At 37.9% G+C, this 16,451-nt stretch overlaps 1 protein-coding gene across 3 annotated transcripts in view; it reads left to right on the top strand.

Moving 5' to 3' along the window:
• The window catches only part of acss2 (acyl-CoA synthetase short chain family member 2), a 45,120-nt gene that overhangs the window by 9,944 nt on the left and 18,725 nt on the right, over window positions 1-16,451 (top strand). The window contains exons 6-12 of one of the 3 annotated variants that reach the window (XM_017486747.3): window positions 90-165; window positions 350-464; window positions 3,698-3,742; window positions 7,036-7,173; window positions 11,389-11,559; window positions 11,819-11,952; window positions 14,150-14,282. In XM_017486747.3, coding sequence (XP_017342236.1) covers window positions 90-165; window positions 350-464; window positions 3,698-3,742; window positions 7,036-7,173; window positions 11,389-11,559; window positions 11,819-11,952; window positions 14,150-14,282 — 812 coding nt within the window. Of the gene's footprint in view, window positions 1-89; window positions 166-349; window positions 465-3,694; window positions 3,743-7,035; window positions 7,174-11,388; window positions 11,560-11,818; window positions 11,953-14,149; window positions 14,283-16,451 lie in introns of all 3 variants that reach the window. The other 2 variants (XM_017486746.3, XM_017486748.3) reach the window with 2 other exon arrangements.

Genomic DNA, 16,451 nt, shown 5'->3' on the forward strand with positions numbered 1-16,451 from the left:
TGCATTAATTTATTCCTGGTAAGTGCAAGCACTCAAATGTATTTGAGGTTGTTATCTTATTTTGTTCCCTTTCTGTGTTGCTTTCTCAGATGGCTTTTACAGAGGTGATAAGCTCATAAATCTTAAGGTTATTGCTGAAGAAGCTCTGCAGAAATGTCGAGACAAGTAAGCTTTACATAAAGCATGCCAAATTTGTAAAGGTCACATCTCTAGCTCACTATGTGAAAGTTGTGCTTGTTGAATACAGTGTGTGTGTGTCTGTGTGTGTGTGTCTGTGTGTGTGTGTCTGTGTGTGTGTGTCTGTGTGTGTGTGTCTGTGTGTGTGTGTGTGTGTGTGTGTGTGTGTTAGGTCTTTTCCTGTAAAGCGGTGCATTGTCCTGAAACACTTATCAAAAGATGAACTGGAGGCCTCTTCACCAGGCTCCATGTCACCCCCAGCAAAACGCTCTTGCCCTGACCTACAGGTGAACTTTGACTATAGGTTTTGTCCATTAACCAATTTGTGTAAGCTGCAATTTTATTCCAATACTGTTGACCCAATAGGTGTTTTTTGACCAAATACAGTCATGTGTCTCTTTTTTGGGCATGATTTTTGATAAATTTTCATGCATTTATAACAGAAATCTGGCAGCACCTGAAGGCTGTTGAATTATACGATGTGCCCATTTGATATTGTTGATATTTATTATGGGTTGATCTTATAAAAAAAAAAAATGCCTGGCCTGAATAAATGCAATTTTTGTTTTAGAAGCTTCATATTTATCCTTCTATACCTTTGTATAAGTGCACCATTTCTGAAATGAAATAATGGTGTAGTGGACTATATGTTCAAATTGCAAGCCATTTGAGATTCATCACAAAGGGAAAAAAACTTAATTATAGAAAGAAGCTAAGTTATCTACCAATAGAAAAAAAAATTAAATCATGAAATTAATAAAAAATGTTTAGAAATAGGCTAAATAATCTTGGATTTGGTTCATGATAATTTAAGTATAAGAAATACTAGCTAAATATGACTATACAGTTCCCTCTGAAATTATTGGAAAGGCATGGCCAATTCATTTGTTTGTGCTGTACACCAAAGACATTTTGGTTTGAGATCAAAAGATGGATATGAGACGAGAGTTTGGGATTTCAGCTTTTATTTCCTGGTATTTACATCAAGTTATGTTAAACAGCATAAAAGATTTTAAGCTTTTTTTTTTTTTATCAGACCACCCAATTTTTAGGCAAGCAAAATTCTAGAAACAGAGAAATCTTGAAGTAGATTAAAGTAAATAACTCTTATTTGGTTGCATATCCCTCACTTGCAATAACTGCATCAAGCCTGTGACTCACTGACATTAGCAAATTGTTGGTTTCTTCTTGTGATGCTTTTCCAGGGTTTTACCGGAGCCTCTTTCTGTCGTTGTTTGTTTCGTGGGGGTTTGTCCCTTCAGTCTCCTCTTCAGGGGGGGAAATTCATGCTCAATGGGGTTAAGGTCTGGTGACTTGGCCAGTCTAAAACCTTCCACTTTTTCCCCCATTACCCCATTTCCTCTGACCTATTATGTGTCTGTTGCTCAGTACACCAGTGGTGTCTTTTTCAGGACATTCCAAATTGTTGTATTGGCTATGCCGAATGCTTATGCAATGCCTCAGATTGATTTTCTCAGCTTCAAAATGGCTTGCTTTTCTCCCATGGACAGCTCTCTGATCTTCATGTTTGCTTATCCTTTTCAACAATAAATGCAGTCTTCCCAGGTGAAACTGAAGGCTAAAACCAAGAGTAAATGTTCAGAGCTAATTATTGTTTAAACAATCAATGTCACAGGACACACCTGGGTAAGAAGAAACACATATCAGTCAAATATTCCAACATTGTTGCTCACCTAAAATTAGGTGGTCCGATACAAAAATGTGCTATGTTCTATGTCATTAAACACATCTACTTATAAATACCGGGGGGGGGGGGGGGGGAGCTGAAATTCCAAATTCTTTTCTCATATTCATCTTTTTATCTCAAATTCTATTGTCTTCATTCTTCAGCAAAAACAACTGAATTGGCCTTGCTGTTCCAATAGTTTTGGAGAGGAGTGTATTCAACATAATGATTTCAAAGATGTGATTTTTTTTGCAGTCTTTAATCTGCAATGCATAGTGTTCAGCATTTGAGGACAGATTGCAGCAAAAGTTGTTTCAAAAATAACTTTTGGTGTTATTTCATCATGCCAAGCTGAGTTCAGTTCCTCACTGGTTGTTGTAATCTACTGGGTATATTTTGAAATAACTGCAGTTGCAAATGTACTTAATATTATGGTTGTTTACGAAACATTCATATTGTTTTCAAAAGTGGTTTTGAGTATTTAGGTACACGTTTGGAAACACAAACGGAAATACAGTCGTGAAAAACAAAATTGTTGGTTTTTTTGACATATTTTGATAAGCAAGCATTCGATCCTCTTTGAAACGGTGCCTATTAATAAAGGTGATTCACTTTATCAATTGAGACACAAAATTGATATTTTGTAGTAATTTTGACAATTTAAATTAACAAAAAAAACTGATCAGTCACCTGGAAAAAGTAAGTACACACGTGTCCAAGAACCCCAAAATTTCAACACAGGATCTGCTAGTAGGTCTTGCAACTGTTGGTGTCAAAGTGCATTCTTCTACAATCAGAAAAAGACTGCACAAATTTGCATAGGAGGCGTGCCAGGAAAAAGCCTGTCTTTAAAAAAAAAAAAAAAAAAAAAAAAAAAAAAAAATTGGAACAAGACTACAATTTGCCAATGAGCATATAGGCAAACACCAGGGCTTTTGGAATAATGTTCTCTGGACAGACGAGTCAAAGAGTTTTTTTGCCACGGTAAAGGCAGACATTTTTGGTGCAGACCAAAGACTGTTTTTCAGGAGAAGCACTTCATACGAACTGTGAAGCACCGTGGTGGAAAAGTTATGGTTCGGGGTTGCTTTACTAGCTCAGGGACTGGACAGCTTGCATTCATTGATTCAACTATGAATTCTGCATCATATCAAAGAGGGCCTGAAGATAATGTGCAGCATTCTGTTCAAAACTTGAAATTGAAATGAAAGTGGACCTTTCAACAGGATAATGATCCTAAGCACACTCGCAAATCCACCAAGGAATGGCTCAAAAAGAAAATGTCATTTCTGCTAAAGAGGGCAATACTAGCTTCTGAGGCCAAGGGTATACTTACTTTTTTCCACAGAAGAATATAATATCTCTTGATATTTCTGTTGAATAAATGATTGAAAAAGCTGATTTTCCTTGTGATTTTGTTCAAGTATATCAACTTTATTAAAAGGCACTATTTTAAAGATTATCAATTGTTTGCTTGTCCAAATATGTGGAAAAAAAATCCAGCAATTTCCATGGGGTGTACTTTATTTTCTCACATGAATGTATTTGACCATGTAAAATTTATTTTATTTAAAACAATAAAAAACAACCACTACATCTTTATGTACCTTTTCTCATTGAACTAAATTTGAACAGAAAAGACACCTTGATAGTCATTGCCGTTGGGTCAGACATCATCATCTCTCAGTACCTTTATTGTCTCTAATACTTTGGTAATCAGATGTCATTGTGTTTTCTGGCAGTATGGAACTAAAGGTCTTCATTTACAGTAAAGTGTTGCCATATTCTTCATATAAATCCTTACTTTCACTTCCTCCCCCACCCTTTTAGCAGAAGAAGCAGAATGAAAAAGTAAGGAATGTCCGTCCCATCCCCAAGGTATTTCAAGCCCTCCCTCTGTTTAACTCTTGTATTTTTTTTTTTTGTTTTGTTGTCCCCCCCCCCCCCCCCCCATGCTTCTTTAACATTTGTTTAGCCCCATTCCCTGGAGACCATAATGTCCCTTGGGAAGGTTCAAGACCTTAATCGGTGTTCACACTCTAACACTGTGTGTCTGTGTAAATGCATTTGCTCATACACATTTGCACACTTTTCAGACATGGTACACATTTGCTGCCTTAAACAAATGGCTGTTAGCTGTAAAATACTGTTTCTGTTGACAAACTCGGTTTGAATGAGTTTAAACTGAATAGGTTAATTTTTGTTGAGTACCAATTCTGAAACCTGATGATTACTTGGTCTGGGGGGGTCCACAACAGCTTGTGTCCCAAACATTAGACTTGAGTTGTTTAGTGTTCTTACTGGAATGACAATACTTTGTGTCACAAACATGAGACCGTATGTCCTGTCAGTGGCTCATAGAACGTTATTTGCTGGGTCTTTCAGACATGGTGACTGTGATGAAATGACTTGAAGCAGCAAGCTGGTTTACAAATTTAACACAAAGCATTGTGTAGTAGAATAAAGAGTATTATTAACTGCAACATGTATGAGTGCTCTTTCAAGTTTCGCAGAGTGTATTATCTCACTAGCAGCGAATTAGCTAGCAAATTATTGCAACATCTCTTTAGTAACTTGTCTTTGTGACACGGGAGTGGAGTGCATAGGTTTGCATCCCCCATGATTTTTAATTCAGGGTCAGGGATATGAAAGAGTTTGCAGGCAGTTATTAAAGTGATGGGTATACAGTTGATTATGGATATGTCTATAACATACAAAATGTCTGAACTGATACCATTTTGGGGTTTTTTTTTCCACTGTTCATTAGGATGATCAAATCTTAACATATCTTTGACAATTTTAGGTGCATCTGTGCGACCTAACAAACTAAAGGTCATATTGCCATAAATTCTTTTTTTTTTTTTTTTTTGTCTTCTTCATTGTCCTAAGGGTATGCAATGTTTTGCACTCTGTGTATACACAACATTTCTGGAAAGTTTTTCTCAGCGACCACTATTTGTTAGATTGAGTTCTAATATATCTAACTTAAAAACACATCACAACATCAGTAATGAGAGAGATGAAATTGTCTAAGTTTTAAAGGCTGGCTAATTGGAGCAGAGTGACTAACTATGGGACGCAGGCAAACTCTTATGAGGATGTGTCTAGTGTTTCAGAATCCTTCCTCTCATTTTAATATCACAGTTAAACAACAATTTGATCAAACCAGTTTAATTGTAAGGGGAAATGGGTCTGGAAACACAGTCACCATAGAACCATTAACATCCCATGGGTTTGTGAGTGTCAAAGTCTTGCAAATTTTTTCCTTGCCTACTGTCTCATGGAACTGATGTTCTCTCTTTTATAAGCTATCTTGCTGTTTAGTTCCTTTGATACTTCATGGGGTAGTTCAGAAATGAGGAGATGGAAGGCAGGCTTGGGTCAACTCAAAACTCAGGGGCTCTTTATTCTCCACACTGTCACTTCCATTTTTCATTGATTTTATTTCACTTCACACACACACTCACACATGCTGCTCTGTGCTGCTTAGCTCTCTCTCATGGCACTTGTCTCTCCTCTCTTTATCCCTGCTGCCGCTCACTGAAACAAGAATACTCAATAAACAAATCATGTACAGGTGTAGCTCCTTACCACACACATTTCCTGGCTCTGTCAATTGACAAACCAGTGCTTGACCATGTCTCGACTTCTGCAGTAGTTCTCCGGTTCTGTGTTTCCTGCTCTCAGTCCCTGATGCGCATGCTGGAATGGAATCAACCATCTTGATGCTTCTGCTCATGTTTCTATAGTCCTATTAAGTTTACTAGCTCTAAAATGGTGTGCATCACTCATTTTACTTGGACTTTTCGCTTTTCTTGTCTGAAAACTCCAGGTTGCATGTACAGTGCTATGAAAAAGTATCCTGATTTCTTCTGTTTTTGTGTATATCTCATACTAAATAGTTTTGTATATTCAAGTGAAATACAACATAAAACAACGGCAACTGGAGTAAACACACAATACAGTTTTTATTTATTTATTTATTTATTTTATTGAAGCAAAAAAAAAAAAATCCAACACTTATCACCAATGTTAAAAACTAATTGCCCCCTTAAACTTAAAATCTGATTGTGCCACCTATTTAGCAGTGATAACTGCAACCATATGCCTCTGATAACTGGAGATCAGTCTTTCACTTACTACTAGGACTTATAATGAGTCTGTCTTTATCACATATACATATGCACAGTGAAATTCTTTTCTTCGCATACCCCAGCATGTCAGGAAGCTGGGGTCAGGGTGCAGGGTCAGCCATGATTGGTTGCAGTGGTTTTTGCCTCACCACTCTTCCATGGATGCCAGTGTCACATACCTGTGTCTTTCTGATGGTGAAGTCATGAACAGTGATCCTTATTGATGCAAGAGAGGCGTGTTGGTTCTTTTGATGTTTTCCTTGGCTCTTTTGTGAGCTGCTGGGTGAGTAGCTGCTGTGTTCTTGGAGGAATTTGGAAGGTCAGTCACTTCTGTGAAGGTTAACTACTGTGCTGAGTTTTTCCATTTGGAGATTATGGCTGTCACTGTGGTCCTTTGGAGTCCCAGAGCCTTTGAAATAGCTTTGTAACCCTTCCCAGACTGATGTTTCCATCACCTTCTTTCTCATCATTTTTGGAATTTCTTTGAATTTTGGCATAGTGTGCTACTGGGTAAGACCTTTTAACCAACTTCATGCTATTGAAAAAGTTCTATTTAAGTGCTGATTTGATTAAACAGGGTTGCAGTAGTCAGGAGTGGTTGCATCTTGTCCAGCTAAACCCCATTATCAATGCAGTTTCATAGAATTATTAACTATGGGGGAATTATTAACTATGGGGGCAAATACATTTTCACACAGGTCCATTTGGTATTGGATAACATTTTTGCTTCAGTATATAACATTATTATTTAAAAACTGTATTTTTGTGTTTACTCAGGTGGCCTTTGTTTTATCTTAGATTTTGTTTTAATTTCTGAAACAATTTAGTATGAGAGAAGAAATCAGGACTGTAGTTGAGTAGAGGTGTGTGGGCCCTTGTATGAGTCACTTGAATTTAAATATGTTGGTGCTGTTCATCCTCGGCACATCTAGAGCAGTTTGGGTTGAAGAATCTTTTCAAACCATATTCAATCAGAAATTCATGGAAACAAAACACTCATCGCATGTTTCTCTGTTTCATGGACTTTGGTTGGCGCAGGTGCCGTGGAACCCAGAGGTGGATGTATGCTGGCACACACTAATGGATGGTGCATCAGATGAGTGTGAGCCAGTGTGGTGTGAATCCGAGGACCCTCTGTTCATCCTTTACACAAGTGGTTCCACTGGCAAGCCAAAGGTATTGTGTCACTAAACTTAGTGCTGTCCCAGTTTTCTGCACTTGCGGCTTTGAACATAACCTCTCAAGGATTCTTACTTGTGGTGTCTCAGGGAGCTTTTCCTTGCCACTGTGGCCTCTGGCTTGCTCATTAGTGAGCTATCAAGAAATCTGCATAAAGATTTCTGTAAAGCTGAATTGTGACATTGTCTATTTTTAAAAGTGTTTATACAAATTAAACTGAATTGAAGTAAAGCTTTTATCAATAGATCTGAGCACCCAGTGGTTTACTTAGGAAATGCTGTCTGATGGTTAAATATATACACTTCTCTTGTTATCAGATTACCTGAAAAGAATGTTAAAGCTGCTGATTAAATTATTTTGCAATTTCACCCTCTGGTTAAAATAATCTATTTCAACATGGGCTATGCGGCACTTTCTACACTGTAAAGGTTAATGAACTAGTCACCTAACATTAGCAAGCTAAATAAAATGGAACTTCTTATGGAAAAGAAAATAATTGCTTCACTGTAATATCACAGCACATTGCTAGTGCTAGATTGTGGGATGAATGAAGAAAATTTGCTCAAGGCTACATGCATTTCAGTCACTGAGAGTAATAAAGATAAGATAATACTTTATTAATACCCAGATGGAGAAATTAGGGTAAAGACACAGAAAGTAAAAAGATTTGTGGATGAATTACACATACAGATGGCAATGTAACAGAGTTTGAAGTACAAAAAAATACACAGAAACATACCAAACATAGCCAAGCAGAGGCTAACTGGGTGTCACATAGCTCTTTAGATAAAACAACTTTAGAACAATACAAAGGATAAACTCATAAAGATTAATTGGCTGACTATCATTAACTCGATTCCCAGCAAAATATAGAACAAATGAACGCCTTAAATTTTCAGAAACATATAAAGTTAAAACCCCAATAGTTTTGAATCCATTTTCTTCTTTTTAATTATAATGGACTAATCGGTTATTCTGTCATTCTCTCACTTTTTTTCCACATACAGCCTGAATTTGGGACATGATGAAGTTTGATGTATCTGAGCTGGTGTAACAGCATCGAATATGAATTAATATTACAGGGCTATGAGGGTGACACAACACTTTGGAAAAAAAATCATATTACAGTGAATTTATTTGTCCCTTTATTCCTTTCTGGTTTCTGTATAATACTACATCATAGCAATATTACACTAAGTATAATGCCAGAAGTCATGGTGTTTGCGATGTCTGAATCTGGTAGTACTATTTTTGTAAACAAAATGGGGGGGGCTCATGTTGTGTTCTGTCTTTGTACTAAAGCAGGGGTGCCCACACATTTTTGACTTGCGAGCTACTTTTAACAGGACCAGTCAAAGAGATCTGCCTACACTAAAAATGCTAAACATTTTATTTATATACACACACAATAATGTTCATGTACCTTGGATAACTGCATGAGCCCTTATGGCACACTACAATTCAGTACATTTTTGGTCATTACCTTACAGTGAATAGAATTAGCCAGGGTTGCATAGTCCGGACAGTAGCTGCTTGTAGCCAGCCTCAAGCAGGCCTCCAAATGATGATCAGTCATTGTGGAACGGTATTTGGACATAATAATCTTCATGTGGGAAAAGGCTGACAAACATAAATAAGTAGAGCCAAATAATGCAGTCAAGGAGGTGGCACATTTCCTCCTGTTTGGGCACTTTTCCCCTGTGAGTAAGTTCCAAAACTGTCCATGAGCCCTGGACCAAAGCTGAATGATACTCTGTAGTTTCAAAATGTCATCCTCCACTTCAGACGAGTTCAGGTGAAACAGCGTTGCAATTTTCGATGTGAGTGAATCAACCTCAGCATTGTCCCAAAATGGGTAGCACATGAATGTAGCAACTGGCTGCAGTAAAGCAAAGTCTTGAAAGCGTCTGTCAAACTCTGACTGAAAGCTATCAATCTGCTCCATGTAGCGTGCAATGTTAAATTGCGCACAAGCCTTCCGCCGCGTCTCCAGATCTGACGCAAGATTTTGGAAGTTCCCAAAATCATGGCACTGCAGCTTTGAGGACAGAAGTTGCTTTTTCTGTTTAAAGGCATTAACTTAGCTGACTATATTGACCACGGTTTTGTCTTTTCCTTGCAGTTCCAAATTAAGCTTATTTAACATGTTGGACAGAATTTAAAATTTCCAAGTCCAGCAGCCACTGATCATCATTGAGTTGGGTGTATTCTGTATGTTTAACAGCAAAAAGAAACTCCCTCTCGAAATCTCTACAGGAATTTACCCCTACTAAGCCATCTCACGTTAGTGTGTAGCAGGAGCTCAGAGTGGTCGCAGACTGCCTTCTCCAGATGTGCACGGAACAGCCGTCTTTGACGTGATCTAGCACGTATACAACAGGCGATCTTTGTTGCCACATCCATGATCTCTTTCATGTTTAGCATTTTTACGCATAAGGCTTGTTGGTGTATTACACAGTGATAGTTAAGGAAGTCAGGGAAAGCATTGTCTTCCCTGCACTTGGCAATGAATCCATTTGCGCTGCCAACCATTGCGGGCGCACCGTCCGTGGTGACTGATATCACTTTGCACACTGGGAGCTGGGTTTTGTCAATGAAGTCTTTAAAAGACTGAAAAATGTCCTCTCCCCACGATTTCGCTCGCTAGCCTTTAGCTCTGGCGCGTTTGATCGCACGCTTGGTGAGAGAAAAGACGAGATCTCAGACTGGCTGCCATGTATGTCAACACTAACATCTATTTTTTTTTTTTTTTTTTTTTTTTTTTTTTTTTTTTTTTTGAATGGCGATCTACCCGCACTTCCTTTGCGATCGACCGGTCGATCGCGATTGACGTTTTGGGCACCCCTGTACTAAAGCATTATACAAATTATTTTAAACAGAGTTTTAGCTTACTGGTATTATTGGATGCTGACTTTTTTTATACTAACCTGAGGATATGTTTTTGAGACTACAAAGACTGTAAGTCACTCTGGATAAGGGCATCCGCTAAATGTTGTAAATATAAATGAAAAATGTTTTCAATTTCCAACTATTTACCTCACGGTACTTCAGAATTTTCTATATTTCTGCATAAATATGACCTAAAACATCATCAGACTTTAACACAAGTCAAAAGGTGACAATGAGAACCCAATTAAGCTAATGAGACAAAACTATTATACTACATCATTTATTTATTGAGGAAAATTACTATTAAAATTACATATGTAAGTGGCAAACGTATGTGAAATTTGAGTGTTTTCAGGTGTTTTTAATCCATGGGATGACAATCGAGTGTGAGTGAGCACCCAGTTTTATTTTAAGAACAGGGATCAAAAGTCTGATCTTCACAACATATCTTTGATGATGTGCATCATGGCATGAACAATGGAAACTTCTGAGGACCTCAGAAAAATAATTTATGATGCTCAAGAATCTCAAGAGAAAGTGGTTTATGCAGCAAGTCAAGGACCCTAAGCACAAAAGTCATTCTACCAAAGAATGGTTATAGAAGAATAAAGTTAATGTTTTGGAATGGCCAAGTCAAAATCCTGGCCTTAATCCAATAGAATTGTTGTGGAAGGACCTGATGCAGGCAGTTCATTGAGGAAACCCACCAATATCCCAGAGTTGAAGCTGTTCTGTACTGAGGAATGGGTTAAATTCCTCCAAGCCGATGTGCAGGACTGATCAACAGTTACCGTAAAATGTTTGGTTGCAATTATTGCTGCACAAGGGGGTCACACCAGATACTGAAGGCAAAGGTTCACATAGTTTTGCCACTTACAGATATGTAATATTGGATCATTTTCCTTAATAAACAAGTGACCAAGTATAACATTTTTGTTTAATTTGGTTCTTGTCTAATTTTAGGACTTCTGATGAAAAGCTGATTGTTTTAGGTTCTATTCATTCAGAAATATGGAAAATTCTAAAGGGTTCACAAACTTTCAAGCAGCACCGTATCTGTAGAAATGTAAGAAATATTAGACATTTCATACAACTTTGTCATTTAGTCTACATGACATAAGTATATGCAGTACTGTGCAAAAAGTCTGTTTCTAGATAAACATACTATAAAGAGCAGTAAACAGTAATAAATTAAGTCAATATTTACAAAATACACTTATTTAAAAAATTCAGTAGATAGTTTTCAGGTTCATCCATTTCATACAGTCCTGATGAATGTTATGCTGTTTTTTTTGTTTTGTGTTTTTTTTCTTTCTTTCCCAGGGTGTGTTGCACACTGTCAGTGGTTACATGCTTTACACTGCTGTAACATTTAAGATGGTGTTTGACTACCACCCTGATGATATTTACTGGTGCACAGCAGACATAGGCTGGATTACAGGTCACTCCTACATCACCTACGGTCCACTGTCTAATGGGGCCACCAGTGTCCTGGTGAGGGAACAACCTAATCACTCTGTATATTTCAGAACAAATGCAGAATATCTGGTGTTGAAGGTACCTGGTACTTTGTTAATTTTATTTAGAAGAGTTTGAAAACAGTTTTATTGAAAAATCTACCTGCTGTACAGAAAGGTGGCAGTGTAATTTATCACTGACTTGGCAAGTTAAAATTAAATGACCTATATTCTTCTTTGCATTGCATGACTAATTTTCAGAATGTTCGTTCTGCTTTCTCAATCTTTGCTGACAGTTTGAAGGCTTGCCCACTTATCCTGATGTTGGCAGAATGTGGGAAATAGTAGACAAATACAATGTCTCCAAGTTTTACACAGCACCTACAGCCATCAGACTTCTCATGAAGTATGGCAGTGAGCCAGTCCACAAGTAAGTTCTTTTGTTATAGCAGCTTTGTTTTCACACCTTAGATACTCTCATAATAATAAGAATATTATGTAAGTTTGCTCAGTCAAGGTGCTATATTTAGCCACACAGTCACTTCATGCATAAATGATCATGTAAGGCAAATTGGAAATGGCATTCTATCAGGGCAGGAAACATAGGCTCAAAAGGTTGTCATGGTGTAATTTTTTTTTTTGTCTGATGTATTTGCTGTACACTGTCATATACCTGTCGGTTTGTTAAAAATGAAAATAGAAGGGGTGTAAGGATAGATGCATTTGGTTGCTATGTCAAGATGTGCATCATGGAAATATGCTATTCATATTGTGGAATTCAGCATTCTATTAATTATGCATCAAATGTAATTGCACTGTCTGAACACCAGAGGCCCCTACCTGCACAACCCATAAAATATACAGATATACAAATGTACCTGTGTGTTTAATTATTTTAATTATTGCCACCTGTTATATATTAGTGCTGTCTTGTTGCAACATTAACATTGTCTGTGTGGCTTCATTCTTGCAAGATTGTATGTAAACACAGCGCCGGTTACGTCATCACGTAACGGCGCACATGTTTATGGAAGTGAATATAAACTGTGGGAGAGACCAGAGAAGGGGTGCGCACATTTGATTTAATCTCCAACGTGGTGGATTATACTCACGATTTGCAGAGGGTAACTCAGCTGAGGAAATACCGGTAGTACTATTTCTTTTTCTATTTCTTTTAAGAGGAGCACTCCTAAAAGAAATTGTTACCGTAGAGCCCTGGCTGCACCTAACCGATCGAGCAGGTCGTAAATGCGAGGCATTGGGTATGCATCAAATTTAGACACCACGTTTCCTAAAGTCCACACAAAAATGGACCTTCCCATTGTTTTTGGGCACCAAAACCACTGGGCTGCTCCAGTCACTGTGGAACTCCTCAATTACTCCCATGTTGAGCGTAGTCTTGAGTTCATCCTGAACCAGGTTTTTTTTTTTTTTTTTTTTTTTTTTTTTTTTTTTTTTTTTGTGTGTGTTTGGGCAGATGAGAGGGGCATCTGCATACCACCACCCCTGGGGTTGTCTCTGAGATTGTGGTGCTGTCTGAGATTAGTGCGACGGGGTAGAGTCCAGAACACGTCGGAAAACTCCGTCTGTAATTTAGCAATGTCTGTGATTTGGGATGGAGAGAGGTGGTCTCCATTTTTACCTCTGGTCCTAGCACCTCCCCTCTCTAGAACAACCGCCAGCAAAGCCACGGGAACTGCCTTTGAGTTCCTGGAGTTTTATTCTCCGATCAAGAATGTATTGAATTTTGCTTTTACTGTAAGAAGGTCCCGCCTCCCAATTTTCCCGAATGAAAATGCATGGTTTATTCATCCCGAATGATCCATGCTGTGAGCCTTCTGCCCATACAGTTACTCAAACAGGCAAAACCCTCTGGAGGCTTGCAGGACCTCTCGTACTGCAAATAATGGGCTCTAGCCACTTATCCCAGTTTTGCACATTGTCGTGAATGAACTTACGAATCATGTTTTAAACCATTTGATTAAATAGTTTGACTAGCCCATCTATTTGTGGATGATAAATGTTGGTGCGAATCAATTTAATCCCCAACAATTTGTAAAGTTTGCATAGTGTTTGGGACACGAAAGATGTGCTCACATCAGTCAAAAAGCGTGTATATTTTGCCAATGGCTCGCAACGTGAATCATGGTTTAACTTGGACCAAAGATGAGGTAAAATGCCTCATTGAAGCACATAAAAACACTGAGGTTTACAAGGTGTTTAGTGAGCATCTAAAAGAGCTGACCCCTAATTGCTCTGTGGAACATATAAATAGATAAATTGTACTAACTGCAGCTAAAAAGAAAGCCACAATAAGCTCGCAGAGCTGCTGTCTGTCCATCTTGACAGATGACCGCTATGAGCGGAACCCCGGAACATAAATAGGTGCACTCTGACCAACCAGAGGACAGTTTACTCACATGTGACTTGCATAAACACATTTTGATACACTACACTTGGTAATATTGTAACAATTTAAGTCCCTGTTTTGGAACAAAGCACAGATCTACAGGTTTGAAAACGCCCTTAAATAGTGTTTACATTTTATATTTCACTCTAAAATTTATATACGTGTGTGTGTGTGTGTGTGTGTGTGTGTGTGTGTGTGTGTGTGTGTGTGTTCTCAGGTACAAGCGGAGCTCTCTGAAGATCTTGGGTACTGTGGGGGAGCCTATTAACCCTGAGGCCTGGCTGTGGTACTACAGTGTAGTTGGGGAGAAGAGATGCCCCATTGTGGACACCTTCTGGCAGACTGAGACAGTAGGTGCCTATTTGTAGTGGTGGTTTCTATGAACTATAGTCATAGTTATCGAATAGAAGTCACTTGAGCATAATCCTAATTACTTTGACTTCCATTAGAGGTTTGTACTGGGCCTGAGATTCCACAGCACACAACAAAAAATTTCCATGAGTAGGCAGTTTTTACTCTCATGTGGGTGGTCAGATATGAAGTTCATTGGACAAAAAAAGTCTATGTAGAGTTACAAGCAAGCATACTAAATGTTGTAGTGCTCAATTTACTGAATTCTTTTATTCATCTCCATTTTATTGTTTACACTTCAGATGTACTTTAAACAGTAAACTACATTTCATCAAACTGTTTCTGTATACACAGTCAGACACATCTCCCTGGCATCAGCTTTCACCTGATGCATAACACCTGAAGATACGCAGGATGTGTAATTAGCTTGTGCACTAGCATGCCTTTGCCTGCCATGTTTACCTATCAACCATTCTGTGTTGCCATGTAAATGTGTTAACTGAGGTATAAATTTTCCTTAACAGCTACTTTAGTAGTTTTTTTAACATTATATTTCTTACTCAAGTAGATATTTAGATTAGAACTTTATTTTTTATTACATTTACACTTTTATCCAAAGCGACTTACAAACTAGGAAATACAAGCAAAGTGATGTATCAAGCAGAGAACAGTACAAGTAGTGCTGCTATACAAGATCTTTAATTGAGTTCTAGAAGAAGCAAAGTGCACAAAGTAGCGGTGTAAGAACAGATTCTGCCGTCCGGATTGAGGTTGTAAGTTCATTCCACCACTGAGGGACAGATAGTGTGGAGGTTCTGGATAGGGGCGCTGAGTAGGCACACTAATTGATCAATCGCACATTGCAAAAATAATTGAGTATTTTTTCTTAGTAACAGTACGTTTACTTTTTTGATGCTTTGTTTTACCACCTCTGACAGTCATAAGTATAAGTTACTATGAAAATGCAAACATTTTTATAATATTGCAAAATTAAAGCCTTCATTTTGTTTTTATTAATGGATTAATTTAATTATCTTGGCTATAACAAAGCAGTCAAATTATTTTAAGTTTTAATAAAGTTATTATAAGCTGAGCTTAAGAATTTGCTAGTTTAATTTCTCTTTCTGGTCTCCATTACACTAAAACAATAATGCTACAAATACTGTACTATTTTTGTTCAAGAAAGCAATACGTTACAAAACAAAAAAATTATATACTGGTCCCGCTACTAATATTGGCACCCTTGGTAAATACGAGCAAAGAAGTCTGTGAAAATTATCTTTGTTTAACCTTCTGAGCTTTTGTTTAAATTCACAAAAATTCTCTGCTCTCATGGATATCAAACAATTGCAAACAAAACACAGGTTTATATATCTAAAATCTTTGTGAAATTTAGGTGTGCAACAATTATTGGCACTTTTTTAAGTCAATAATTTGTGCCACCTCCCTTTGCTAAGATAACAGCATTGAGTCTCCAGCTATAGTCCCTGATGAGGTTGGAGAATACATGGCAAGGGATCTGAGACCATTCCTCCATACAGAATCTCTCCAGATCCTTCAAATTTCGAGATCCACACTGTTGGACTCTCCTCTTCAGTTCACACCACGGGTTTGAACTGTCAGGGGACTGCTATGGCCATGGCAGGACCTTGATTTTGTGATCAGTAAACCATTTTTGTGTTGATCTTGATGTATGTTTTGGATAATTGTCCTACTGGAAGATCCAACCACGGCCCATTTTAAGCTTTTTGTAGTGGCAATCAGGTTTTCATTTACTATCTGTTGATATTTGATAGTCCATGATGCCATGTATCCTAACAATGTCCAGGTCTTCTAGCAGGAAAACAGCCCCAAAACATTAAAGAGCCACCATCATATTTAATCGTGGGCATGAGGTACTTTTCCATATGGCTACCTCTCTGTGTGCCAAAACCACCTCTGGTGTGTATTGCCAAAAAGCTTAATTTTGGTTTCATCTGACCATAGAACCCCATTTGAAGTTCCAGTAGTGTCTGGCAAACTGAAGACACTTCAGATTGTTTTTGGATGAGAGTAGAGGCTTTTTTTCTTGAAACCATTTTTGTTTCAAGAATTGTATTTTTGGAGACTTTCTGACCACAAGACGCAACTTCTGCAATTCTCCAGCTGTGATCCATGGAGATTTTTTG

The sequence above is a fragment of the Ictalurus punctatus genome, chromosome 15 (assembly GCF_001660625.3).
Source record: "Ictalurus punctatus breed USDA103 chromosome 15, Coco_2.0, whole genome shotgun sequence".
In the NCBI taxonomy this organism is placed as follows: Eukaryota; Metazoa; Chordata; class Actinopteri; order Siluriformes; family Ictaluridae; genus Ictalurus; species Ictalurus punctatus.